Source organism: Bufo bufo, chromosome 1 (assembly GCF_905171765.1).
Source record: "Bufo bufo chromosome 1, aBufBuf1.1, whole genome shotgun sequence".
NCBI lineage: Eukaryota > Metazoa > Chordata > Amphibia > Anura > Bufonidae > Bufo > Bufo bufo.
This window is the reverse complement of record NC_053389.1, coordinates 148,416,313-148,443,049: the sequence shown is the minus strand read 5'-3', so window position 1 is coordinate 148,443,049 and position 26,737 is coordinate 148,416,313. Positions and strand designations below refer to the sequence as shown.

The 26,737-nt window shown below is 42.0% G+C and overlaps 1 protein-coding gene across 1 annotated transcript in view; it reads right to left on the bottom strand.

Moving 5' to 3' along the window:
• Positions 1-26,737, bottom strand: part of DISP3 (dispatched RND transporter family member 3) — a 144,479-nt gene that overhangs the window by 75,030 nt on the left and 42,712 nt on the right. The window contains exons 2-4 of the mRNA XM_040430370.1: positions 10,352-11,278; positions 9,909-10,128; positions 1,191-1,327 (exon numbers count right to left, since the gene is read on the bottom strand). Coding sequence (XP_040286304.1) covers positions 1,191-1,327; positions 9,909-10,128; positions 10,352-11,273 — 1,279 coding nt within the window. The 5' untranslated portion in view covers positions 11,274-11,278. The remainder of the gene's footprint in view (positions 1-1,190; positions 1,328-9,908; positions 10,129-10,351; positions 11,279-26,737) is intronic.

The following is a 26,737-nucleotide window of genomic DNA, read 5'->3' as shown; positions in this document are numbered from 1 at the left end:
ACAAAAGAGGAAAAGACTGAATGAATGAATTGATACTCTAATCATTTATTAGGTGAATCCAAAGTTTTTAGTTTGTGGCTTAATATGGAATGCCCATTGACAGCTAAGCATCTCATTTGAAGATTAAGGAGAAATCTGCATGTCCCCAAACCCCCATAAACATATAAGAATCTAGTAATAAAAATATAAATCTACAGTATGACAACAGAAATAAGAAGATGAGTTAGAGAAGAAGGAAATGATATTTAGGAGAGTAAGAAGGAGAAGCAAAATGAAGAGAAGGAAAAGGAGTAGAAGATGGAGTAGTAGAAGGTAGAGAAGAAGTATAAGGAAGCACAGGAGAAATGGAGAGAAAGATGAGCCAAATAGGAAACAGGGGAGTGAGGGGCAAAAGAGACCTAGAGAGAGAAGAGAATAAAGACGCAATAAAAGGAGGAAGAGAAGCAAAAAGAGAAAATAGAGCAAGATGGAGGCTCTAATTGAAAGCTGCAGACAGGAGGAGCAAAAGAGGAAATAGAAGGGAAGGACAACTGGAGGGAGAAGGGGAAAGGGAGAAGAAGAAGCAGAAGAAGAGAAAGAGAAGGAGGAGCAAAGAAGAATATAGAGGAAGAAGGAATAAAGTAAGAAGAAAGAGTAGAAAAGCCAACATGGGAAACAGAGCGAACAGGAGAAAAAATAAAGGGGGAGAATGGGGTGCAAAAGGGGAATTAATTGGTAAGAACAAGCAAAAGGAGAACTAGAGGGAGAAGAGAAAAAAGAGGAAATAGAGAGAAGAGGAGAAACAAGAGGAGAAACAGGATGAGAAGGAGGAACAAAACTCGAGAGAGAAAGAAGAGCAAAAGAAGAACTAGAACGAAAATGATAACTGGAAGAGAAGGAGGAGCAAAAGACTGGATATGAGGAAAGAGAACTGGAAGGAAAGGGGAATAAGAGAAAATAGAAAAAGGAGAATAAAAAGGCCAAATGGAGAGAGGGGGGAGCAAAAGAGGAAACAGAGGGGGAGGGAGGGGAGAAAGAAGAAAGAGATGGAGGAACAAAATGGGAAGCAGAGGGAACAGGAAGAGGAAAGAGAAAAATAAAAGGAAAATTAGAGCAAAAAGGGAACTAGAGAGAGAAGCAGTATGAAGAGAAGCAGAGAAAGAGTATAATTAATCTGCACATGAGGACGATGTGTGGAGGTGACACTGTACCGGAGAAGGATGTGAGGATATACACTAGGACAGCGATACAGCTGCTGCTGATGAAGGCCAGTAACATGTCATTATTGAATGTCGTTCTCACTTCGTAGTCGAACAGGTCGGTCCCCCCGTACAGCACCAGCACTTTACTGGCACATCCAAATGGAAAATAAAGAAATTAAAACCTTAGAATCATAAAAGGTTTTATAGAAATATATTGTACTTACACATACACATGCTACAATATTAATATATACTCATTTCCTGTACTGAGCCCAGTTACAACTAAACTGGGCACCGGGTTGAGTACCAAATATGGGACCCCTTTTAGTGATCTCCAACCCCTACTTAAAGGGGTTGTCTCATTTCAGCAAATGGCATTTATCATGTACAGAAAGTTAATACAAGGCATTCACAATTGTATTGTTATTATCCGTATTGCTTTTCTTTGCTGGCTGGTTTCATTTTTACATCACATTATTTATTGCTTGTTTCCATGGTTATGACCACCCTGCAATCCAGCAAGGGTGGCCTTGCACATTATAGGAAATGGCGTTGATCTCTCTGGTGGCTGGGACCATGGGAGTGCTCATAGGCTGGAGCTTTTGTCTATAGTGTGCAAGCACGGCCACCTCAGCTTAATTGCAAGGTGGTGGTAACTAGGGATGAGCGAATCGACTTCGGATGAAACATCCAAAGTCGATTTGCATAAAACTTTGTTCTAATACTGTACGGTGCAGGAGCTCCGTACAGTATTTGAATGCATTGGCTCCAATGGGCCGAAGTTATTGCTTTGCGAAGTCTCGCGAGACTTCGCGTAATAACTTCATAAGTTAATTTGTACTGTAAAAAAACATTTCCCGAACTCGGGTTTGGTTCCAAGTGGTACCTTGGAACCGAACCCGAGTTCAGTAAAAGTTTTTTTACAGTAGAAATTAATTTCTGAAGTTATTACCTGAAATCCCGTGAGCCAATACATTCTAATACTGTACGGAGCTCCTGCTCCATATAGTATTCTAACAAAGTTTTATGCGAATCAACTTTGGATGGTTGATCCGAAGTCAATTCGCTCATCCCTAGTCGTAACCCCTGGCTACAAGCAGTGTAAAATGTGATGGAAAAATGAATCAAGCAGCAAAGGAGGCAATATGGACAATCACAATACATTAGTAAGTGCCTTGTATTAACTTTATCTACATGATAAATGACATTTACTGAAGTGACACAACCCCTTTAAGAAAACTGAGCTGAGTTTGACATTTGTAGGTAGTTGCAGCTCAGCAAAACTATAGCGCTTACAGCAGATGCAGCAAAATGTAAGGAGTAGTAGTACATACAGTATAGCAGGGTCGAGTCCTTTGGCAAATCTGTGGTCTCACATAGAACTGAAATAAGCCAAGTATATTAGTGGCCATTGAAATTCTGCTACTATTGACTGATTATCACCCAGATTTCTATAAACCCTGAATAACATTTACAGTACTTTTGAATACCCAGAATCCTTTACTTATCGGATTGTTATCAGGGAAGTGACATAATCAGACGGAGCTGAACATTACATCAGGCTCTGCCGCTGACACAGTGTTCTACTGATTTTGTCTTATATGTTCAAGATATTTTTGGAACGTTTTCTTGAGATTTCATTATTTTTCATTTCTGGGAATTACTAGGCAAATAACATTGCTACATGGAGAACAGCAGGCTTTTTTTCAGGAGGGAATCTGCGCCATATATACGCCACAAAAGTGGTGTATATCTGTTCGTAAATGACCCCTATAATTTCCTCCTGAAAAAAAGCCTGCTGTTCTCCATGTAGCAATGTTATTTGCCTAGTAATTCCCAGAAATGAAAAATAATGAAATCTCAAGAAAACGTTCCACAAATATCTTGAACATATAAGACAAAATCAGTAGAACACTGTGTCAGCGGCAGAGCCTGATGTAATGTTCAGCTCCATCTGATAATGTCACTTGCCTGATAACAATCCGATAAGTAAAGGATTCTGGGTATTCAGCTACACAGTCCAAGGTGACTGATCAGGAATTATATTCATCCTCAAACCAGATACTCGCATTCTAAAAAAACATGGCAGTGCTGCAAAAACAGAAGAAATATGAAATGGTTTGAGATACGAGTGTAGAACTCATAAAGTCAGGTTATAAATCAGAAAACTATTTTATGTTTGCAGTACCCGCATCTGACCAGCAGAGACAGTAAAGAAACAAGATCCAGATTCAATTTTCTTTATTGCATCTTTAATGTTTAAAAATGTTTTACTACTGCCTTTTACTGCCACTTGTTAATGGGCCGTTAGTATCCACTTAATGGGTTAGATTTCACTAATTTATCTTGTGAGCCTCCTCATGGAAACCGATTTCTTCAATAATAGTCTACAAAGAGAATGCATTAATAAAGTTCACCATATAATGCAATATATTGGAGATATCATTTTATTTCATGCTGCTAATTATTTTACTTAATCATTTATATGGTAAAGACAGTATTGTATATTTAAAGCTTCCTAGGATTCAGATAGAATCATGACTGCATTGTCTGAGATTACATGCATAGTCGCGCAGAAGGATAAGGGCAAGATTAAGAATGGAGAATTTGGTAGGACACCTATTCAACTTCTGATACTTAGAACCTCTATCGCAACCAGATATAGACAAGGTAAACATGCTTGCATTATAGAGGCAGCCAACGATCACCTATCCACCACATTTTGGCTGAATAGGATCAAAGAACAGCAATTAGGGAAGGTGGGTGGTGAAGACAACCTAGATCTCCAACATGGTGGAGACCACAGACACATGCTAATTGTGCCTTCCTATAAATCGTTTTTATGCTAGTGATAAGGTATAATTGAAGCTTCTGGCCCTAAAAAAAAATCAGGGCCCCTACCTTCCATGTGCCATTTATAATACTGATGTACTCCTATATGGTAGAGGAGCTTTTAGGGCCCTCTCAGGCACGATGTCTTATGAGCAACTATTACCTTTGCACCCCTATTCCCCTTATTTCTAGTTGGTGTACACCTCAATCTTAGAGGTCAACACAGATGTAAGATTAAGGCCACCCACATCTGTGAGTGATGTTTCATCCATTTTTGGACAGGAGGCCTCACAAAGTATTTACATCTTACTTTCCCATTCCTTGAGATTAAAGGATGTAATCTTTCAGCTAGCATCCCCACATCTTAGGAACTGAAGAAAAATCCTGAAGTTTAAACTGTCAATGGTGCAATGTGCAGGTGTCCTACTGCATAAGGGGTTAATATGATGTCATTTAGCATGGTGTATCTTAAAGATTGTGTATGGGGAAACTTAACTGACCAGCCAGCCGCCTTGTAACAATTGTCAGGTGTAGGCTGGTTCCACCTCTTTCTCTAGTGCAGGGGTAGGCAACCTCCGGCACTCCAGCTACAACTACAACTCCCAGCATGCATACTTGCTCTGCTGTTCTCAGAACTCCCATAGAAGTGAATAGAGCATGCTGGGAATTGTAGTTTCACAACAGCTGGAATGCCAAAGGTTGCTGACCCCTGCTCTAGTGGGAAGCAGTTGTTGTGTGTAGCCTGTTAGAGAGTGAGCAGAAAAAAGCAGAATCAGCTGCAAATCTAAACTGAGAGCAGCCAACAAAGCTACAGTATATGTGCCATCTCCTGATGAAAAGAACAGCAGTCATACACGAGGAGTGCTGTAAAAAATTAAGGTACCTGGTATCTGTTTTGGACTTCACTGCATTTTGGTCAAAACTATAAACCTTAGGCCCCTTACCATATTGAAAGTACAGACTGGCCATCTGTCTGGAGAGACTGCACTCCGCTGAGAGTACTGTGGATATATAGATCTCTCTTGGAGAGATTGTACATTCTCTCTGGAGAAAGAGAGACTCAGAGGGGACTAGTATATGGCCTACCCTTCCCTATCCACAGCCTTAGGGAAGCTGCCTATACATGTGTTTGATAAGAACTGCGAGATTACTATCATGAAACTGTGTATATTGCCTATAATTGTTATTGGTTATAACACCGGCCTCATCATTGTGTGCGCTAACATCTGCACCGCTACAGTATTGCATGGCACCCCCACTTATGAGAGAGCCCTATTTTGCACCTAGGAAACCCCATCTCCTCCAAGGGTACCCCAACCGCCACAAGGCAGGAGCTCCAAAACGACCCATATAAAATGGGTTTTATAGAAGTTTATATATACATAAACCACTAAGACCTAGGCTGGGTTTGCACATTAAGGTCACAGTGTTTTTTTCCACAATAGCAGCAATTTTAGAAAACCGCAGCAAAAAACTATTTTGACAGCAATGACTGGACCAAGCCTAGCCCATACAAGAAGAGCCATATTACAAAAAAATGCAACTTGATTTGAAAATTCATAATCTGCACTTTTCTCATATTTCTCTAGCTTGTAAGGCCTGTCTAGTAGTTTTTCTTCTTTGTTCCCCTGTAGAAAATTGCTGATTGCTGTGTCTATAGAAAGGGAGCTAGAGATAGCGTTTTTCAGGTGAATGTGGGAAGATACACGGAGACAGCCCTATTTAAGAGAACAATATGGTGTCAATCCGGTGAAGTGCAGAGATCTATACTGCAATGTCAGCAAGACAAGAGAAGATGCAATAAAGAAAGCGACATCTCTGCAGGGTTCAGGACAACTGTGTGCATTTTATTTTGAAAACTTTGCAGGATGAATCAGTATTATGTCACAGGGACATATCACTGACATGTATCACTGGGATGAGCTAGGTTCCCTGTCAATTCTAAACTTCAGAGACTTGGAGGTCATTATGGTGTTTTGACTCTATAAGAGGTATCTTGAGTGCATGGAGCACTGACTGGACTGGTATGAGTGGTCTATACAGGATCCCAAAACTGAAGGGATCTCAGAGGCAAACAGGGTGCCTTGACGTGTATAGAGTTCCTGTACAGTCAGAAGTCTATATAGTCCATAAATCCCTATGAGAGGGCTAAAAACTTTGGGGACAACTATGAAAAGGATTGTGCTGTTATTCCCCATTGAACTGTTCTAATACACACTTCATCATCATGGATTGTGTGTAACTTCTCAATTTCACATTATTCATCAAAAAAGAATGTACGGTAACTTTCCCATTATTAAGTTATAGTAAAGTGGAAGAGAGCTCCTATGGCCTGAGTTTAAGGCTCATCCATGGGTAATTAGTGGAGCTTGCATGTTCTACCTGTGCTGACTTAGAGTCTCATTATGCAGTACTGTAGATGGCTATGGCAAAAAAAGTTAATTTGCTACTAATGATGTGTATCCATTGTTAATGCTAGTGCTCTTTTTATGTGAGATGTTTGTAACCTAAGATCTCAAATGAGAACACCCTTTAGTTATTGTCCTTGCTCAGTGGGAGGAGGTGAACCCTTCTCCCCTGGGTCAGGAGCTTGGTAGTTAAGTTCTAGCAGTCTAGGTAAGAGGAAGCATCTGTATGTGCCAGTGTATGCCAACCAACTACCCCCATCCCCTGAAAGAGAAAGAAGTACAGAATGTACAGACTGTTGAGGGTCAATTTAAAGGTATGTAGCAAAGGACAGCCAGTAAGTGCAATCGCTTTGTACAGCAACAAGCCTTACTGTTAGTAGAAAAAGTCTCAGGCTTCCACCAAGTTTTTACCACAGATTAGCTTCCCATTGTAGGATCTACATGTTGCTGTGGGAACTGTAGTATGTATTGTATTTTGTAAATGTCAATCAAAATAAAATTCACTCTAGTACGTTGCCTGAATTAGCACAGCAGGTCCAAATGTGAAGTGGGTAGCGTTCACAAAGTCAGTCTGTGCGTTTTCAAGGTAGCACCGCGCTGCTATCTCGCCAATAGGGGAGTCTTCAATCTAGCGCAAAACCATCCGCATATCTGGACATGGGAAGCAGAATTGACCTCCACAGATGCACTCCTCTCCTCCAACACACTCCTGTGGGATATCGAGAGACCACCAATAGTTAAGCACTGATTACTCCGATTAGATACAAAGGTTTATTATACTCACAAAGCCAATCCTTGTTAAAAGCATATCTCAAATCAATGAAACACAATTACACGTAATTACGAATTGTGTTTCATTGATTTGATATATGCTTTTAACAAGGATTGGCTTTGTGAGTATAATAAAACTTTTTATCTGATCGGAGTAATCAGTGCTTCACTATTGGTGGTCTCTCAATATCCCACAGGAGTGTGTTGGAGGAAAGGAGTGCATCTGTGGAGGTCGATTCTGCTTCCCATGTCCAGATATGCGGATGGTTTTGCGCTAGATTGAAGACTCCCCTATTGGCGACATAGCAGCGCGTTCCTACCTTGAAAACGTAAAGACTGACTATGTATTGTAAATGTGCATGCTTTCAGTTGACTTGGCAAAAACAGTAATTTGGACCTGATAGAGAGACTCAGAGTCAGCCATCTTACTTATACCGTGTTCAGATTTGGAAGTATTCTGTATGTGCTCTAGAGCAGTGTTTCCCAACCAGTGTGCCTGCAGCTGTTGCAAAACTACAACTCCCAGCATGCCCGGACAGCCTTTGGCTGTGCGGGCATGCTGGGAGTTGTAGTTTTGCAACAGCTGGAGGCACACTGGTTGGGAAACACTGCTCTAGAGCATCTGAACAGAATGCTATCAGTGTCTTTGTTTATGAACTGCCTAAACTACCTCAGTAAAGAGCACTGGATTTGTTACCCCTACACTGGCCTGATTACTGCCTTGCACCACCTCTCCACTGCTGCCATTATCCAGCCCTACAATTGCCCTCTTGCCTCTCACTGTGCCAAAATTCCACCATTAAGTGCACCCCCAACTACCACCAGGCAGGAGCCCCAGAGTCGGGGAGTGCCCCAAGGGTAGAAAGGGTACTCCCTCCATTATCTGCTGCACAACCCCATTGAGTGGCAGAGTGAGGACAGCCACCGAAGACCACTACTTCTCCTATCAGTGTCACAACTACCACTCCCACCTCACTCACAGCACTCAGGCCATGGGTGGCCCGCTGCAATTGAACTCTTACAAATTAGGAGGTCAAAACTTCCTTAAGAGGAACACTTATGAAAACAGGTGAGCTCACTAGACTCTATGCCCCCTGGCCAGTACCAATCCTAGGCGGTACAAGGAAATGTACTTGTTCTCCACCAAATATGTACTGTTATATACTTTTCATATACAGTATATAGTGCATATGAGGTAACTGATATGTTGGGCCCTTATATTGTATTTTCATCAGTGCCCAGGGGCTTCAAACTATATCTCTGGTCTCACCCACATTAAACAAGGTAAGTTTCACCAAAGTGCCCCGACGTTTTGGGTCTACTACAGGTCTCATTAAGGATGTCATGCCCAAAATTCCCAACACATTTAAGCATTCAAATTAAAAATTCAATTACAGATTATTTATGTACAGCTAAACAACAAACAACACCTCCAACATGCAAATCCTGGATATGTGTATGTTAAACAAGTGAGTGGTAATTAGGAATCAATTCTAATCACATAAAACAAAGCAGTAATTGTCTCTGAGAACTTAAACTCTACAAAATTCGAAATTAACCTCAAAGATCACATCACATTAGTGTCTCCTCTGAAGCCCAAACCTTACGTAGGAGAAGTGATTACACCATGTTAGTCACATTATCAGCTCTGCTTATCTCTCCAACATGAAAAAAGACAGAGACAACCAGGCTGAGCTATCAAGCATTATAACACATCAATAACAGGAACAACCACATAGCAACTCTATTCCCAGATCTTATCCATAGATGGCAGTATTATAGTAGTTATATTCTTGTACATAGAGGGTAGTATTACAGTAGTTATATTCTTATACATAGGGAACAGTATTATAGTAGTTATATTGTTGTATAGAGGGTAGTATTACAGTAGTTATATTCTTATACATAAGTAACAGTATTATAGTAGTTATATTCTTGTACATAGAGGGTAGTATTACAGTAGTTATATTCTTATACATAGGGAACAGTATTATAGTAGTTATATTCTTATACATAGGGAACAGTATTATAGTAGTTATATTGTTGTACATAGAGGGTAGTATTACAGTAGTTATATTCTTATACATAGGGAACAGTATTATAGTAGTTATATTCTTGTACATAGAGGGATGTACAAGTGGATGTCAATAGTAGAGTATTACAATAGTTATATTCTTCTATATAGGGGACAGTATTGTAATAGTTATATTCTTGTACATAGGGGGCTGTATTAAAGTAGTCATATTCTTGTACATAGTGAGCAGTATTATAGTTGTTCTATTCTTGTGCACAGGATGCAGTATTATAGCAGTTAAATTCATGTACACGGGGAGAGCATTGTAATAGTTATATTCTTGTACACAGTATTAAAGTAGTATTAAAGTAGTCATATTCTTGTTCATAGATAGCAGTATTAAAATAATATTTTTGTACATAGGAGGCAGAACTGTAGTATCTACATTATTGTACACAGGGGCAGCAACCTAGTACTTACTGGTAAATTCTTGTACATAGGGGCAATTTTAGTTATATTCTTGTGCACTGGAGGGAGTATTATAGTATTCATATTTTTGCACATATGGACACTATTAACGTAGCTGTATTCTTGTACATGGGAAGCTGTATTATAGTATTATACTCTCCATAGGAGTAATATTTTGGTAGTTATGTTCTGTATATTTTTTATTTCAGGAATATTACTGATATGTAATAATACCTTGTGGATTCTTTAGATAAGATGCTTATGTAGGAGATTACAAAGTTTTGGAACTTCCTGTGCTGCTCCTCCCATCGATCCTCCACTGAGTAGTAATTAGGTAAAGGAGCCCCAAATAATATTTCACTTCGCAAAAGAGAACTCTTCAGGTTTTCTGTTGTGAGACCCTCGTCTACATACCAGTAGAACTCAGGATGGGTCATTGCCAACTTTAGGGATCCTAAAAAAAAAACATGTAAAAGATGCAAAATAAATGCAAAAGTATTTTTTGTCATGCAGCTCTGACATAAATACCTCACTTGGGACCGTCTATCCCTCAATGAGCCAAGATGGAAAGCCACTAATAAAGGATCATTTGAATAGCCAGGAACATGTTTCAAAGACTTTTTGATGTTTTTGATAAACTGGTCTCATATATAGACTTCAACAGTATAGAGACTTACCATGCACATCAGCCAAGTCTTGCCCCATTCCATCATAGTAGATCTTTCCTCCTTTCTCTGTGGGGAAGAAATAAGTGAGGAGTGAACTTGGAGGTGAGCAGTATGAGTATGATCCAAGAGGAAGGTCTTTGAGAACCTCATGAGGTTTCCAACAAAATTCCCGGAAGTGAGGGTGATCCATGATTTTCCTCTCTATCTTGTGGATAGTCATCAAACGTTCTTTTGTAAATATGTTATTTTCCTCATCTCCCTTGGCTAAAAAAATAAGCTCTATTCTCCAGTGAGCATGACTCTGAGTGTTAGGAGTCACATATACACCTGTAAACTCCTTAACTGATGCTCCACGAGGGTGACGGGATTGGTTCATAGCAGAAGTCAAGGGCAATGAAGATTCAGTAGCTGTGCAGTTAGTTCTCTCTGTAGTATTGTGCCAAACAGTGTTCCTTTTTACCCTTATAGGGCTATCAGCCTCAGATGTATTCAGGTGGAGCTGTTGAAGCTGCTCAAAGATTAAACGTTGCAAAGTTTCGGAGGTAAAATCTGCAACATCCCTCCTGTTTCTCCCCCAGGTGCCAAATTGGGATTTCAGACCAAGGGTGAGCGCATCAAACCTCTGGGAGGACTCATGGTTGCGAATCTCAAAAGCATTATAGGAGATGTCAATATCAAGGGTAGGGTAATGTACAAACATAATGATGGAAAGGACCATAGGTACCATACATCCTAAAGCCAACAGAAAGGTGGCACAATAAACATTTGTGAATATCCATCCCACTATGTTCCAAAATTCACAGGTTGGCATGGCATCTTTTAAAGGCTTGGAAGTCCACTTGGAAGCATTACATATGGGTGACCTGAAGGACATTTCATCATCTTCATCATCAAACCAAGCATCTTGTAACAAGGGGTCATCTGTGTCCATAGTCCCTGAAGTGCAAAGGGCATAAAGAAAACACCAGTATTAATCCAAGATGATGAGCATAGTTGAACAATTCATGATTTAAAACTTAAATTTAATGGCTAATTTTTATAAAATCACAGAGAACATTTATCATGTACCTTCTACTACATATCTCCGGTAGTGTTGAGCGAATCAAAGTATCTGAAGTGGACTTCGATCCAAATTTCAGGAAAAATTTGATTTGTCACAAAGCCGAATTTCCTTGCACTTTGTGGAAATAAATCAATTGGTGCTAAAATGGAGGCTGAAAATAAAAAAATTATACTTACCTCATACACTTGCTCACGGAGAGTCCGTTCTCTCCAGTCTTGATTGAAGAAAACCCGCCAAAGGACCTGCGGCAAGCGTGATGACCTCACCATGTGATCGCGCTGGGCACACAGTGCCTTCATCAGTGACTATGTCACTGCACACACCCAGCGTGATCATTTGGTGACGTCATCATGCTCCCCGCAGGTCCTTTTGGCATTTTTTCTTTAATCAAGACAGGAGTGAATGGCGTCTCCACGAGCAAGTGGATGAGGTGAGTATTGTCATTTTTTTTAACACCTGAAAGGCGTAATTTGAGTCAGCGTTGAATGCGACATCTGAGGGGAAAAATGACAGGAGAGGAGAGATCGCTGTTCCCCGTCATTGCGCCTGCTCCATACAATGGAAAGTGATTTGTGTCAAAGTAATTCGTAACAAATCGAATTTCTTGCCGAAATCTGGCGAAGCAGCCGAACCAAATTTTGCAAATCTCCAACCTCCAGAATTCAGTAAGCAGACATTTTGATTCACCCACGGCTGAGACAGTTTACATGAACCTCATAAGGCTTCACAATTTGATGGTCAGAAAATGACTTTTGTTGGGGAAGTTACGGTCAGGGCCATCTTTACCAAGGGGCAAAAGGGGCAGCTGCCCTGGGCCCAGTTGCTCCTGGGGGGCCCAAGGCAGCTGCCTCTTGAGCCCTGGTAGCCACTGCCCTGGGTGTCAGGCTGTCAGCTACACAGGGGGTGCTCCCATACTATGCAATGCCTGCCGGCACTGAGTCCAGCCAGCGAACTGTGTCTGTGAGAGCTGTGAGTGTGATCTAGGACCTTAGATGACATCATCACCATGTGACCAGTAACCTAGCAATATTACTGGTCACATGGCTATGAGGTCATCACAGGTCCTATCAGGAGTGTTGCAGGAGAAGTTTGGCTTTTTCTTGTGAAGATTACGTCAGAAAAAGGTGACAGGGCCTGTTATACTAATATACTGTAAACTACTGTATAGTGGGGTGCTGTATAGTTTGGGGGCCTGTATACTGTGGGGGGACTGTATACTGTGTGGGGGGGCTGTATACTGTGTGTGGGGCTGTATACTGTGGGGGCCTGTATAGTGTGGGGGGCCTGTATACTGTGGGGGGCTGTATACTGTGGGGGGCTGTATACTATGGGGGGCCTGTATACTGTGGGGGGGGCCTGTATACTGTAGGGGGCCTGTATACTGTAGGGGGCTGTATACTGTGGGGGCCTATATACTGTGGGGGGCTGTATACTGTGGGGGTCCTGTATACTGTGGGGGGCTGTATACTGTGGGGGCCTGTATACTGTGGGGGGGCTGTATACTGTGGGGGGGGGCTGTATACTGTGGGGGCCTGTATACTGTGTGGGGGCTGTATACTGTGTGGGAGCCTGTATACTGTGTGGGGGGATGTATACTGTGTGGGAGCCTGTATACTGTGTGGGAGCCTGTATACTGTGTGGGAGCCTGTATACTGTGTGGGGGCCTGTATACTGTGGGGGGCCTGTATACTGTGGGGGGCTGTATACTGTATACTGTGGGTGCTGTTTAGTGTGGAGTGCTATACTGCTGTACTGTATAGTGTGGGGTGCTGTATACGGTGAGGTGCTATACTGCTCTACTGTATACTGTGAGGTGTTGTATACTGTGGGGTGCTGTATACTGTGGGCTGCTATACTGCTCTACTATATACTGTGTGGGGGGCTGTATAGTGTGGGGTGCTATACTGCATACTGTGTGGTGCTGTATACTATAGGGTGCTATACTGCATACTGTGGGTTGCTGTATACTATAGGGTGCTATACTGCATACTGTGGGGTGCTGGGGTGCACTGTAACACTAGGGTAAGCCGAACCCCGGTCTCCTTTCTGCAGAGCGGTGCCCCCTTCCAGCCTGAGCCCAGCTGCCCAGAGCACTGATCCTGACCCGCTGGAATCTTCAGAACCGGAAGTATTGTCATTCACTGTACTCTACCAGATGTGTGGATTTTTTGTGTGTGTGTTGTGGTGGAGGGCATGATTGCCTGCTAAGGTGTGGGAAGGCGGGATCCAGGGGGCCCAAGTAAATTTTTGCCCAGGGTCCAATCAATATTTAAGACGGCCTTGGTTACGGTTGTAAAAGTCACAGATCTCTACTGGCTTGGTCGTTGGCATAGCGGACCATAAATAACCTACTATAATACAAACTGTTTAGCAAGAAAAAAATCTTGCAAAAAAGTACCTGCGTCTTGTAGTCTGCAGTCACTGTATTTATCTACTGGCCCAATGTTTTATTCATCATCAGGGCCCCTCAGCACTATATCAGCACTTGAGGGTTTGCAGAAAACCATGACGCTTTCAGCAAAGAGCACTTTCGGTTTGGATTTTTCTGATTTTCTACATGTTTCTTATATAATTGCAATAAAAAGAAAAGATTAAAAAATAAATAAATAAAAAAGCAAATAGCACTTTCGGGTAGCAGGGGAGGGGAGTGGGCTGCTTTAACCACTCTTAACACTTTTGGTGAGAGTTCTAAAACAAGACCAAAATCACACAATTATCTCCACTACATCTGGAGATATAGCTGTTAGCAGGTGAAAGTGAAATGAGGTTTCCATTGCTCTCAAAATGATTTCTAGCTATATCTCCTGATGTAGCGGACATAATACTGTAGCTCTGATCTTGTTTTAAATCTTAGACTGTTAGCGTTTACACAGAACAATGTCTATAGCTGTTCCTAATCCGGAGATATGAGTGGTTAAAGCAGCACTCCCCCTTCAGCTGTTTGTGACCTAAGCCAGCAGGAAAGGGATTAATGTGATCCGACCCTGATAATTTTTTCTTATATTCTAGGCACTTATGGGGTATACACTGAGTGGCTCTTTATTCTCATTCTTTTTATTTTTTATCTTTCTTCTTTTTTACTTTTACAAGCACAATTTAAAATGTATTTTATTTATATTAATGATACAATCCACCCTTGAAATGTTTTCACCACCCTGACTGGGTTCAATCACCCTTGAACTGTGACTCTGTGAGCAAAGGGTGTTTGTAATTGTATACATATAATCTGTGCATATTTTTATAACTGACGTGTAATGCCTGATGAAGGAACCCTCCACTTTATTAAACCACCAAGGAAGGGTGAATACGTAGAATATATATATATATTTTTTTTACTTTTCTTTTGTCTAAACCTGGGTTGCGTCTTATAGTCTAAAAAATACTTTGCACAGGATGAGTCAAAAGTTAGGAACTTCCTATTTATATATACAGTACATTTTTCAGGTTAGATTGACCTCATCTAAACCTACTGTGGTTTTGCATCATCTTGCAATGATTCATTTTTTGGGGGTGGGAAGGTCCTAAAACAAGTCTGTTTCGCACAGAGAGACAGTTTCTTATACATCACACACGTGTTTTAGCTTCATGTGTTCAAATGGTGGTCACCCAAATGGGAAGGGAAGTTATTTGTAACCAAACTAAAGTAATTACCTTAAAGAATGTACTATGGAGGTAACTGTATGAAAAGGAATAGATTCAGCTTTGTTATTTAACAATATGAAAAAAGTGGACATAGGCTGATCAGAGGTTCTCTGCTTTGGACAGTCTCTTTTTGTTACATCCTCTAAAAATAAGCTGATGCACATTGAAATCCATTGGCAGTTCATGTAATTCTTTGTAGCTGATCATCATGCTGGTTAATAGATGGAGATTCTGACATAACATTGGGGCCCTGAGACCAAGCAATAGACAGCCCATTAGCAGTTACTAATATAGCGTTATATTAGTGCCTTTAGATAGTACCGTCAGTGTGTACAGTTATAAGAGCAGAGCTTACAGTGGAATAATTTGCCTGGGCCTCATCCATTGTTTCCAGTGGGGTCGTCGGTACCTCCGTTCACTGAGGTTGTTTTTGACAAAAGAAGAAAATATTCCAGCTCCTGTATACATTTATTGCTTTTTTTTTCCTTTAATACAATTTGCCTGGCACTAAATGTCAGCTAGATACCAGCTTTCTGCAGCTGCATTTCCATTATGGGATCCACGCTTGCTACAATAAAATCTAATCAGTTTACGCACCAGAACCTTTTTGTGGTGTTCTGATTTATATATGCATTGTGCAGAAAACAGGATCTGATTTATGGTTACAATATGTTATATTTACAGATACAAGGCCCCATATCTGAATGCTGAGTGAATAAAGAACCTGTAAAAGCTGTTCCATGCACCCACTGATACTATGACTCTGCCCAGAAAACAAGTTATTAAAGGGGAATTACCATCTCCTCATGCAATATCACTAATATGAGCCATATCATTTTGATCTTTGAGGATGGGGTGACAAATGGGACCTCCACCAATCCAGAGAACAAAGGGACCGAGGTCCCTTCAGTATTTCTCCTAATGTACCTAATGCAATGAATGATACCTGTAACAATGCTGCTAAAATGCATCAGTCCAAACTGTTCACCTCACAGAGGACTGTGCAGACTGGACACTGTAACAAACCCTATGCAGTGAGACGTATTCCATGTGTTTTAGCCTCCTGATGTCTAGACCTGCCCCAGATTTATCACAGAGGCTCCGACTGGATGGTAAATCTGATGCAGGGATAGACACTTTTTTCTAACTTTATACCAATTATTGCTTGGCTTACTTTAAGATAGAATTTGACAGCCAATTGTGGCATAATTTTTTGCAAGACGGTGCATCTTTGATCACACCCATTTCCTTCCGATAAACCAAACCCCTTTAAGCATGTAGGAACAAAGTGTAGAAACCTCAGCTGCACCAAACTGCACCAAAATTGCATCAATTTGCGCCAATGTTTAGACAGATTTTAGGTACAGGTGTTACAAGAAATAAGCAATACTTTGTTGATTCAATAGTCGTTAATAAATTCCAGAAGAATAGATGTACCCTCTGAAATATTGTTCCCAATAACAGCCTTTAAATTGACAGAAATATAAATATAAATTATCTTGTTATATTTTGTAGATCAATTATATTAAAGAAATCCTAAGTTTATCCTCAAGATCATTGGTGGCGAACCTATGGCATGGGGTGCCAGAGGCGGCACTCAGAGCCCTCTCTGTGAGCACCCACACCTTGGAAAAAGTCTAAGGCGTACCAATATGCCCTTTTCTGCCATTCATCATCGCATGACGCACTAGGAACAGCACAGGCAGCACATTGGATGTAGGCAGGCTATTATAGCTAAATGATAAAGTACATGGAAGATATACAATATTGGACTGTAGTGTTCAGGTTAAATTGCCATGTTGGCAATTTGCGATAAATAAGTGGGTTTTGGGTTGCAGTTTGGGCACTCGGTCTCTAAAAGGTTCACCATCACTGCTCTAGATGGTCCTGTATTGTGACTTAAAAGGGTTCTCTAGGAATGATTTAACATGGCTGCCAGCAACCTGTCCTGGAAACTGAGCAGGATTGGTTGCCTCTACTTGCCTCGGGGTGTGGAGACAGGGCCTCACTACACACTATGCTCTGGCACTTGCATATTCTACATATTGGTGAGTTTTCCTGCCAGGCTGCTCAGCCATGATGTCATATCGTAGGCAGGACACACATCATCATTACCATCTATTGTAGAGAAGTGCAGTGTGTGGTCAGGACCTGCCCTCTCGCCCGCTAGGTAGCTCTGTAAGTGGAAGCAACCAGTCCTGTATACATATTAGAACAGCTTGCTGGCGGCCATGTAAAATCATTCTTGGAGAACCCATTTAAATATTTATTGATTCGATAAATATTACAGGTGTTTTCCAAGACTTAAATATTGATGGCCTATCCTCTAGATAGGTTCACTGATATTTGATTGGTGGGGTATGACACCCAGGACCCCTGCCGATCAAATGTTCGAGAAGGCAGCAGCACCCAAAGTAGTACCGTGGCCTTCTCTCAGCTTTTCCTAGGTCAGTGACGACAAGTTCATAGGTCACATGGCCTAGGAGCAGCTCAGCCCCATAGAAGTGAATGAGGCTGAGCGCGATACCAAGCACACCCGCTATGCAATGTACGACACAGTGCTTGGTGAGCAAAGAGAAGGCCGTGGCGTTCACAGGAGCGCTGGTGCCTTCTCAAACGGCTGATCGGCAGGGGTCCCGGGTGTCAGACCCCCACCAATCAGATACTGATGACCTATCCAGAGGATAGGAAATCTTGGAAAACCCTTTCAATCTTCAGTTATGCTGAATTTTAGTTAATTTAGCCGATATTGTTCTACTGTAAACCTTTTTCTGTTCCTCTAATTACAAGCACTGTAACTGTCTGCATGGATTCTCCTCTCCAGAGTATGTTATCAGATACTCTACAATCTCCTAATGTCAACTGCATCACAAGCAATACTCCCTTATCAGCCAACGGTGCCATTTATTCCCCCCACCCATGTGCTGACTTAAAGGGGTATTTCCATCTCAGACAATGGGGGCATAGTGCTAGGACATGCCCCCATCGTCTGATAGATGCGGGTCCCGCACCTACACCGAGAGCAGAGCCCTGAAAGTGGTGGAGGGCACACTGCGGTGGCTCGGCTATTTCTGGCGGCTCCATAGAAATGAATTTGAGCGGTGGCCGCACAAGTGCGGTGCGCTCCCATTCACTTCCATGGGGAGAGCGCTTGGTGGTGGCCGGACCCAGGGAAATCCTGGGTCCTCCAGCCACCACCTTCACATAATCCGGACCCGCATCTATTAGACAATGGGGACATATCCTAGCAATATGCCACCATTGTCTCAGATGGGGATGCCCTTTTAACTGTGCCCACTACAATGGAGCTGGCCTTTTGCTAGCTAGGGCTCTATGTAGCATATATTTGCCAGTGGCCATGCATCGATTGCTGTTCCCCCAAGTAAACATGGACTGCAGTCACAAGGCTCTCTATTGCACAGCGACACCCTATAGTAATAACTAGTACGTCATAACTATTTCCTACCAGTTTAACAATATAACTTTATTATATAGAAAAACATATATATTGACATGTATTATTTTATATGCTATATACTCTTATACATTAGTTAATCCGGGCCAGAATATATTAGTTGCAGAGCTTGATTGTACACTGATTCAGTTTATTTAGGCAAAGCTGGCTCTCCACTTTATAGTAAATGTCGGTAGTGACGTTTATTTAATATAAACTGGAGTAAAATTCTGTATTTTATCATATCGAGTTTTATAATATACAGTATGTTAATAGCAGTTCGTTTTTAATACAGAGTGAACATCCAGATACGAGATAAAATTTCATCAGCCTACAGAGAAGAGGAGATCATACGCCCCTAACTCTCTGTAGGATACTCTCAGAAGCAGCAGCAGTATACAGTAGAGCTGTGAACTGTACACTATAGTGAATCCAGCACTGGGATGAGATGGAAAACCTGCTAGAATCAGCTGGAATGTTTCTTTGTGTGCCTCTTTCTCTCTCCAGCAGCTGATCCCTCAACCTGATCCATCAATGAGCTGAGCTGTATTGTCTCTCAAGACAGATTTTAGCTGAGAACTGAGGGTGACTGATCAGTTTAGGAGGTAGAGGTGGCTCAGAAGTGAAGAAAGAGGCATATTCCTGCAATACAATATATTACAAGGTTTCTTATATTCACTTGTACTATTGATTTGTGCAAAGTTTTGTTGAACGTACAGTGGCCATTTAACTCTATGTCTATGCATTTATTTGGTTTCAGATAAACTGAGCTCTAAACCCCATAAAGATATTTTACATTGATCGGCACAGAACGTTTGATCTAAATGATACAATCTGATGTTAAAAGATGGATAGTCTCTTTAAGGCTTTACTACGGACACGTTATTGCTTGTGTAGTCTCCTTACAGAGACATTTCTCCATAAGGACTGTCTTTGAGCAATAACCTTCTTCACTATTTCACAGTGTCTGTGTCACGATCAGTGTGGGGGGAAACTCCACACTAAACACAGGAGGGAAGGGGAACAGTAAAACTAGGGAAGAAACAGGTCACCTCCTAGACAACCCTAATCCGAGCCCTAACTATCTATCAATATGAATAGACCTTGAAGGTAGGAATATTCATATGCAGGATACCTAGCCCTTTATATCCCTATAAGGCCCTGGAAAAGGTTAGGACCAGAGACAACCCATTTTTCCCCAGATGGACAAATGGAAGTCTCTGTCTCAGGCCCAGAAACAAACAACAGGGAATATAACAAACACAACACTTAAAACGTGACACTTAACTTCTGTAAAGACGGACGAGCAGGAACACCAGAGACAAACTCACACCAGCTCAGCCAAACCCAAATGAAGCTATCAACCGCATAGTCAGAAAGATAGGGTCAGACTATAAAGGGTAGAAGTGATGATCACTGAGCAACAGCTGAGAAAAGGGAAGTGGTCATTAACCCTATCAACACTAAATCAAGAGAAATCAAGGAGGCTGTTAGATTCCTCCACGCTCTGCCAATCTCCTTGATTTCCTGACATCAGTCACCCGAGGGACCGTGACAGTCTGGTCACCAAATCTATCGAAGAGTAGTTTGGAATTTGTATGCAGAGAGATAACAGTTGTAGAAATATGATAACAGAGTCATCTCACTCCAGAGATACATCTTCTTCACATATGACAGCCTTTGCCACGTGCCAAATAGACCCGGCCATGTAACTGGTGGCTTTACAGTGGCATCAACATGGAGCCCGTGTCTTTGCCTTCCTATATAATTGGTCTCACAGCTTCCAGTTCAATATATTTGATAGCCATGAATCTATGCTAGGCGGCTATGCCTTGTAAGGAAGCAGCATCTTGGGTTATTCAGCCTCACAAGTGAGTCACTCCCGTCCCTGTAGTATGCAAAAGAATCAATGAAACCCAATGTATTCACTCAACTCGCAACACAGCAGAGCAAGTCAGGAGAGGGCTGTCTGCAAAATGCAGGATGACAGAGCAGCTCTAATGAGCTCCGCCACCGCGCACAAGTTCATGGCTGCAAATTAGTTTCAGTCTTGTTTATAGAGCCGTTTCTGGGAGACATGTGCATTACACTGGGCGCATACTTGCCATGCATCACACAGAGCAGCTCCTTCTTAGAGTAGTGAATAAAGAGGGAGGGCTCATAGCAATGTCAAAATGCCCCCTCTGATGCAGGCTCTGGTCATCCACGCCTTTAGCAACCTCCTAACCTCTCTCCCATAGATACCAAGAGAGAGGGCATGTGGCAGCTGCCATTTTTGCATTAGAAGGCTGGCAACGTTCAGAAGATGCAAATATTCTAGTACATGACAGAAAGCTTACTTATTCATGCCCATTACAGTCCATCCACAGAGCTCACCATAGATTCTATAACGAACTGTCTCCCGATGTGACGGTTCATCCAACAATGAAACAATTTAGGAGATAATTTGGCCAAATGGGGGGGGTGGTCTAATCCAATCCATATGTCTGATGTAATTCTAAGAGTTGCCAAGACATCAAGATCCAACTAAAAATACAGGCCAGATTTACGTGGGTAAAGAGGCGGGGTGGAGTTATGGCTTAAATAGGGTTTTACTTGGCATCAATCAACTCTTCATACTTTGTGTTTTACAGCACTTTCTAAAACTTTTTTCCTGTCATTTTTTAAATTAATGCATTTTACTTTACGCTATATTGTATGCATGTTTGTGTTATACAGTGAGAATTTACACAATATACTGTAGTGCCCACCCACAGTATAATGCCCCCTTATGTGCACCCACATAGTATACTACGGGATGAATGATGTCATTCCACATCTTTGTGTCCTGGAGGGGATGCTGATAAATCTGACTGGCAAGGGGACAGAAGATGTGGCGCCTACATGTCACGGCCACCTGAGCCCTGTGGAGGCTGAACTGGCAAAGGAGGAGGAGGAGGACGGGAAGGAAGACATAAATGCACAGGAATTCTACACAGACTTAGGTGGTTTATCTGCCCAAGCGACAGAAGAGGAGCAGAAGTAGCTAGAGGGCAATGAAGAAGACAACGCAGATGACCCCAACAGACCATGGCAGTATGAAGTGGAGATGGAGGCAGGGAGTCCCTCCAAATCCCTTGCGCAAATGGCTAGATCCATGCTGAGTTGCTTGCGTAGTGACAGCCGCATTATCACCATTCAGGAGTTTGATGACTACTGGCTCGCCACAATGTTAGGCCCTTGCTACCGGTCCAACCCTTGTGCCAGCAGCTCTTTCCCCCTTGTGCCAGCAGCTCTTTCCCCCTTGTGCCAGCAGCTCCCCCCTTGTGCCGGCAGCTCTTTCCCCCTTGTGCCATCAGCTCCCCCACCTTGTGGCAGCAGCCCTCCCCCCTTGTGCCAGAAGCTCCTCCCTTGTGCCAGCAGCTCCCCCCACCTTGTGCCAGCAGCTCTCCCCCTTGTGAAATCTTCTCCCTTCCGCTACTCCTGACACCCGGAGTGCACAGCGTCATTGGTTGCTATGTGGCTGTGTACTCCAGGCGCCCGGCCTTAGTCGCACCAACTTACCTTTCCAGCAGGGGTGCCGCCGAGACTCCATCGTTCTGTGTTGTTCTGCGTCTGACGTCACACAGCACGTCAGGTCACGGCGTGCGTACGTCAGGAGTTCAGTGCAGCGGGACCATGGATGTGCTGTGGAGTGTCCGGAGGCTCCCTGCTGGAAAGGTGAGTATTGCGGGCCAGCGGGAGACCATGGAGCAGGAGTAATAGCAAGCGCTTCACTCCCGCTCCATGGTCACGTGACACAAAAGTAATCTTCGATGCAAAAATTTGCATTGAGGATTTTTTTGTGTCGAGTTACTCAATTCAATCGAGTAATCGTTTCAGCCCTAACTCTTATGGCTCTATGTTGTACTATTTATTTATGATTTTAACTAGAAGTTATGAATTAATTACTAGAAGTCTGCAGTAAGGGTACAGAGGGGTGGTAACCAGTTGCGGGGGTGTACCTGCACAGATTCACTCTATCCAATCAATGCTTCCATTTTCAGACTCTGCAGGTCACACCCTCAACTTGTTACCAACCCTCTGTACCCTTACTGCAGACTGCTAGAAATTCATTCATAACGTCTAGTAGAAATAATAAAGGAATGGCACAACATAGAGTCATAAAAATAGATGTGGGGAATGCATGAAGCTATTAAAACAAGCATTTCAGGAGAGGTGAAAGATCCTTTTTAACACTGCATTCACTTTCATGGAAATTCAGAGCACTGTGAAAGAACTGGAAGCTGCAAAAGTAAAAAGAAAGTGTTGGTGACCTAGAATACAAGTTACTGCTACAGTATACACATAACCCAGCTTTCATAGAACCATGAAATGTAAATCTTTCGAGCTATGGCACTATTAAGGAGTGAGGAGGGGGATTTATCTTGGTAGATTTAGTATTCTGCAGTCTATTACAGTTACTAGCACGTATTATTTAGCAGTTCCTACTACAGTTCCATAATATAATTTATATATATTCTACTCATTTATATAGCACCAATATATTCTGCAGCACTTTACACTCAATATTATCATTGTTACCCTGCTTTTCCATGACCCTGAATAACAAATCTGTCTAGCTGTGCTACAGTATGGAGGATCTGTCACTGGGATTCTTACTCAGGAGTTATGTGTTTTCTGCACAAGATGTTTTCTGAGTCAGAACTGACTGAAAACTTTGCAAGTTGTGATTATCAAACCAGAAGCTGATATTTGGATCTACAAAGCTTCAATATATTGTAGTTGGACAATATGAAATTGCCATTTGTCATGTTTTGAAGGGAAAGGCTCCAAGCATACACCTAGGCCTCAAAAATGGCTCCCAGAATGGCTGCTGATGTAATTAGCTGACCGAGTATTGTCTGGGCTAGATACAACTGTATCTAGTAATGTACCTGATAGTAATGCTAGATATGTACTATGTAAGGGTATTCTCATTCATGGAAAGTAAGAGATCTTTGAAATGGTGAGGAATTAAAACCAAAGTCCCAGATTTACTAATCCTATAGTTAGTTTAGACAGGCTGTCTAGACCAGCAGCAGATTTATCGCAGGGGCTCAGGGATAGGCGCTTTTCACTGACTCTTTACTAAGAGGGCCCCGCCTTTCCCCACACAGTTTCTGCAAAGCTCCGCCCCTATCAAGCATAGAAAAAAGTGTAAAAACCCTAGAGGCACCATAATGTTCCAGTTTTTTAGAAAGATTTTTGGCGCAGGCACATTAATAAATCTGGTGTATTAGAAAAGCACAGAACTTTTGGTTTATAAAGCAATTAAGCTGTACTTACATAAACACGGACAATCCCTTTTCACGGAAAAAAAAGTATAGCGATATCCATATGTTGGTTCCTGTGATGAATAAAGGCCACAACTAATGTCGACTGCCGTAAAGATGGCAGATAAAGGAAACAATCTAAACCTTTACAAATACAAATCTGAGTCCAGTCATACAGTCAACACGGTGCAATGATCCCGATCCCTCCCCCGCTGCCAATGTTACATGTTGGGAATCTACGACTTGACAGAACCACGATAATGCCACCTGTCACTTCAGTCAGATGGCAGCTTTGTGTTCCCTGTAAATCATTCCTGAGCCGCACGCTGATAAATCAGAATCGCACTAATTCAATTTCCCCAGTGAGCATACGATAATGGACGGCCTACCGCTTTTATTAGTATTTTTTCATTTTATTCACAGACACTAAAAGCCGCGAGTTCCTGTTTTCAATTACACCTCACGTTCAGGTTTCTAAATCTTTCAGAGCAGTAATGTGAGCCTGGTGCAGCCTCGTGTCTCATACTGTAGCCGCGCCAGCCACTCAGGAGGACGGTAAAAAATAGTGAGCGCCGTCCTGAAAATGTGACTGCTGCAGATTAAGAGATCTTATCACCCACTGCTGAGAGGAATTAGCAGACCCTCCATGCCCAGCAAAGCACTCTTTATAGACTCATATATGGTTCACTGTATGGGGAATTATATGCAAACTGAAGGACTGGAAAATAGCAGATTAAATGTTATTTATTTTTCAAATAGCATGTATGTATAGCTTTAAAGGTTTGATATTAAAGGGAGTCTGCAACCAGGATATTCACTACCACACCAGCCACAATGCCTTGCAGGGCTAGCTCGGCTGAATGTAATGATACCTATCACTTAGTGATCCATTACTTTTAATCCATACGCAAATGAGCAGTTAAGTGCACTGAGGGCGACCCAAGCCTCTCGGTGCACCCATGCTCCTTCCACTTCCTCTGCCAGCCCCTTGCTCTTCTTCTTGACTGATAGGGTTAGGTTCCTGCATAGTCATCTTGCCTGGCTCTGGCATAGGAAGCAGGAGCAAAGATACACAGGGTGGCCTGGGCCCGCCCACACTGCACTCATTTGCATATGTATTAAAAATATTTTTTATCGCCACAATCAAGGAACAGTTCACTGAGTGAAAGGCATCATTACATTCAGATGAGCTAGCATTGTCCTATTTTTAAAGTGAGTTTCCTAGTGACAGACTCTCTGTAATAATTGTGGCACATTTTGGGCCGTTCATGTGCCAGAACTTAAATCAACTCTAGCCAGGACTTGGAGTAGATTTCAAGTGTAATGTGGGTCAGTTTTCTAGCGTACATATTGTTAAATGTTGTCATTTCACAAAGATCTTACCCATGCCAAAGTGGCAAGAGTGGCAGAAAGGGGGAAAAGTGTCACATTTTAGCTGAAAACAGGACATTTGTGAAAGTTGTGACTTTTCTGTGCCAGTCTGGAATACAAGCATAAAGAGGACCTTTCACCACTCCCGACTTGTCTGTTTTCCTACTTGCATTCCCCATGTAATAACAGTACTGGAACATCTATTCCTTTGACTCTCTGATGTGTCATTCCTTTATTATTACTGCTGGAAGTTACTAGCAGATTGCAATGAAGGTCCAGATGAGTGTTACCAGTTGGGGTGCGGCCATGTTATTACTTGGGGCGTGTAAGTAGCTGCTAATACAGACACGTCAGGAGAGGTGACAGGTCCTCTTTAATAAATGATTTAATAAGGTATAAGGTCTTTTACATTTTGATTCGCTTGCTTGGGTAAAAACTGACACGCCAATGCTTTTAAGTAGCTGGCAACCAGTCTTCCTCGAATAGTTCTAGTATGTCTACATACTATTCTAGGTTTATCTGATATATATGGAACACACTTTTTGATGGTAATGAATCTTCAATTTATTGCCCTAAGCAGAATAAAGGCAGATGTGACGCATTTCGGCTAAACAGCCTTTTTCAAACAAACATAAATGCGTCACATCTGCCTTTATTCTGCTTATGGCAATAAAGTGAACATTTATTAGCATCAAAAAGTGAGTGCTCATCCACTTCTTCTCCTGCAATATATTGGATATGAGCGCCACTTTCTTCCAGAATGCCGACTGATTAATTCTACCTCTGGTGTATATGGACCTCATTTCTGAGAATTTTTTAATATATTCCAATACCCAAAGGGATTGGCCCATCTGGGACACTGATGGCACATCGCTCGGCAATTTTCGAAACTTTCATAGCAGTGACTGAAGAGCATGCCAGACATATGTGGCGCACTCTCCTTCACTTCAAGGCTCCCGATCAGGAGAAAGGAGCAAGTCTCAGAGGCGAGACCCGCACCTATCTGACGTAGATGGCATATCCCAGCAGTATGCCATCAATGACCCAAATGGGAATACCCTTTGAAGGTCCTTTTACACAGACCAATAATCAGGCCAGTTATCGGGGATCAGTGTAGAATGTCTGGAGTGCTCTGCAATAAATGGGGACAACTCTATTTCTTTATTAATACTCTTTTTTTTCAATGTTTCTTTTTGTTCTTTTAGTAACAAGAAGTTTTGATCGATCCCACGTACCTCCTCTAGTGCCTTTGTACTTGCGACACATAGTTCCTGTTTATAAGCCTTTGATTTAACAATTCCATGTTGTTATAAAACATTTTTGGGAGAGATTAATACAAGAAAAATGGTTGCTGCCGCTATTATTACGACTACTGCAGGCAACACTTATAAAACACTTTCTTGTAAGAGGGCTACAATTGATATGCAACCCAACCGCCTATCTGTGAATTGTTGGTAATTGCCACGTTCAGATGATGAAGTGAAGCGCTGTGCTGTCCATTGCACTTTATGTTAATCTCCATATTGCTATATGTGCAGTTTTCAGGTTTTCATTTTGCATACACTGTTAAT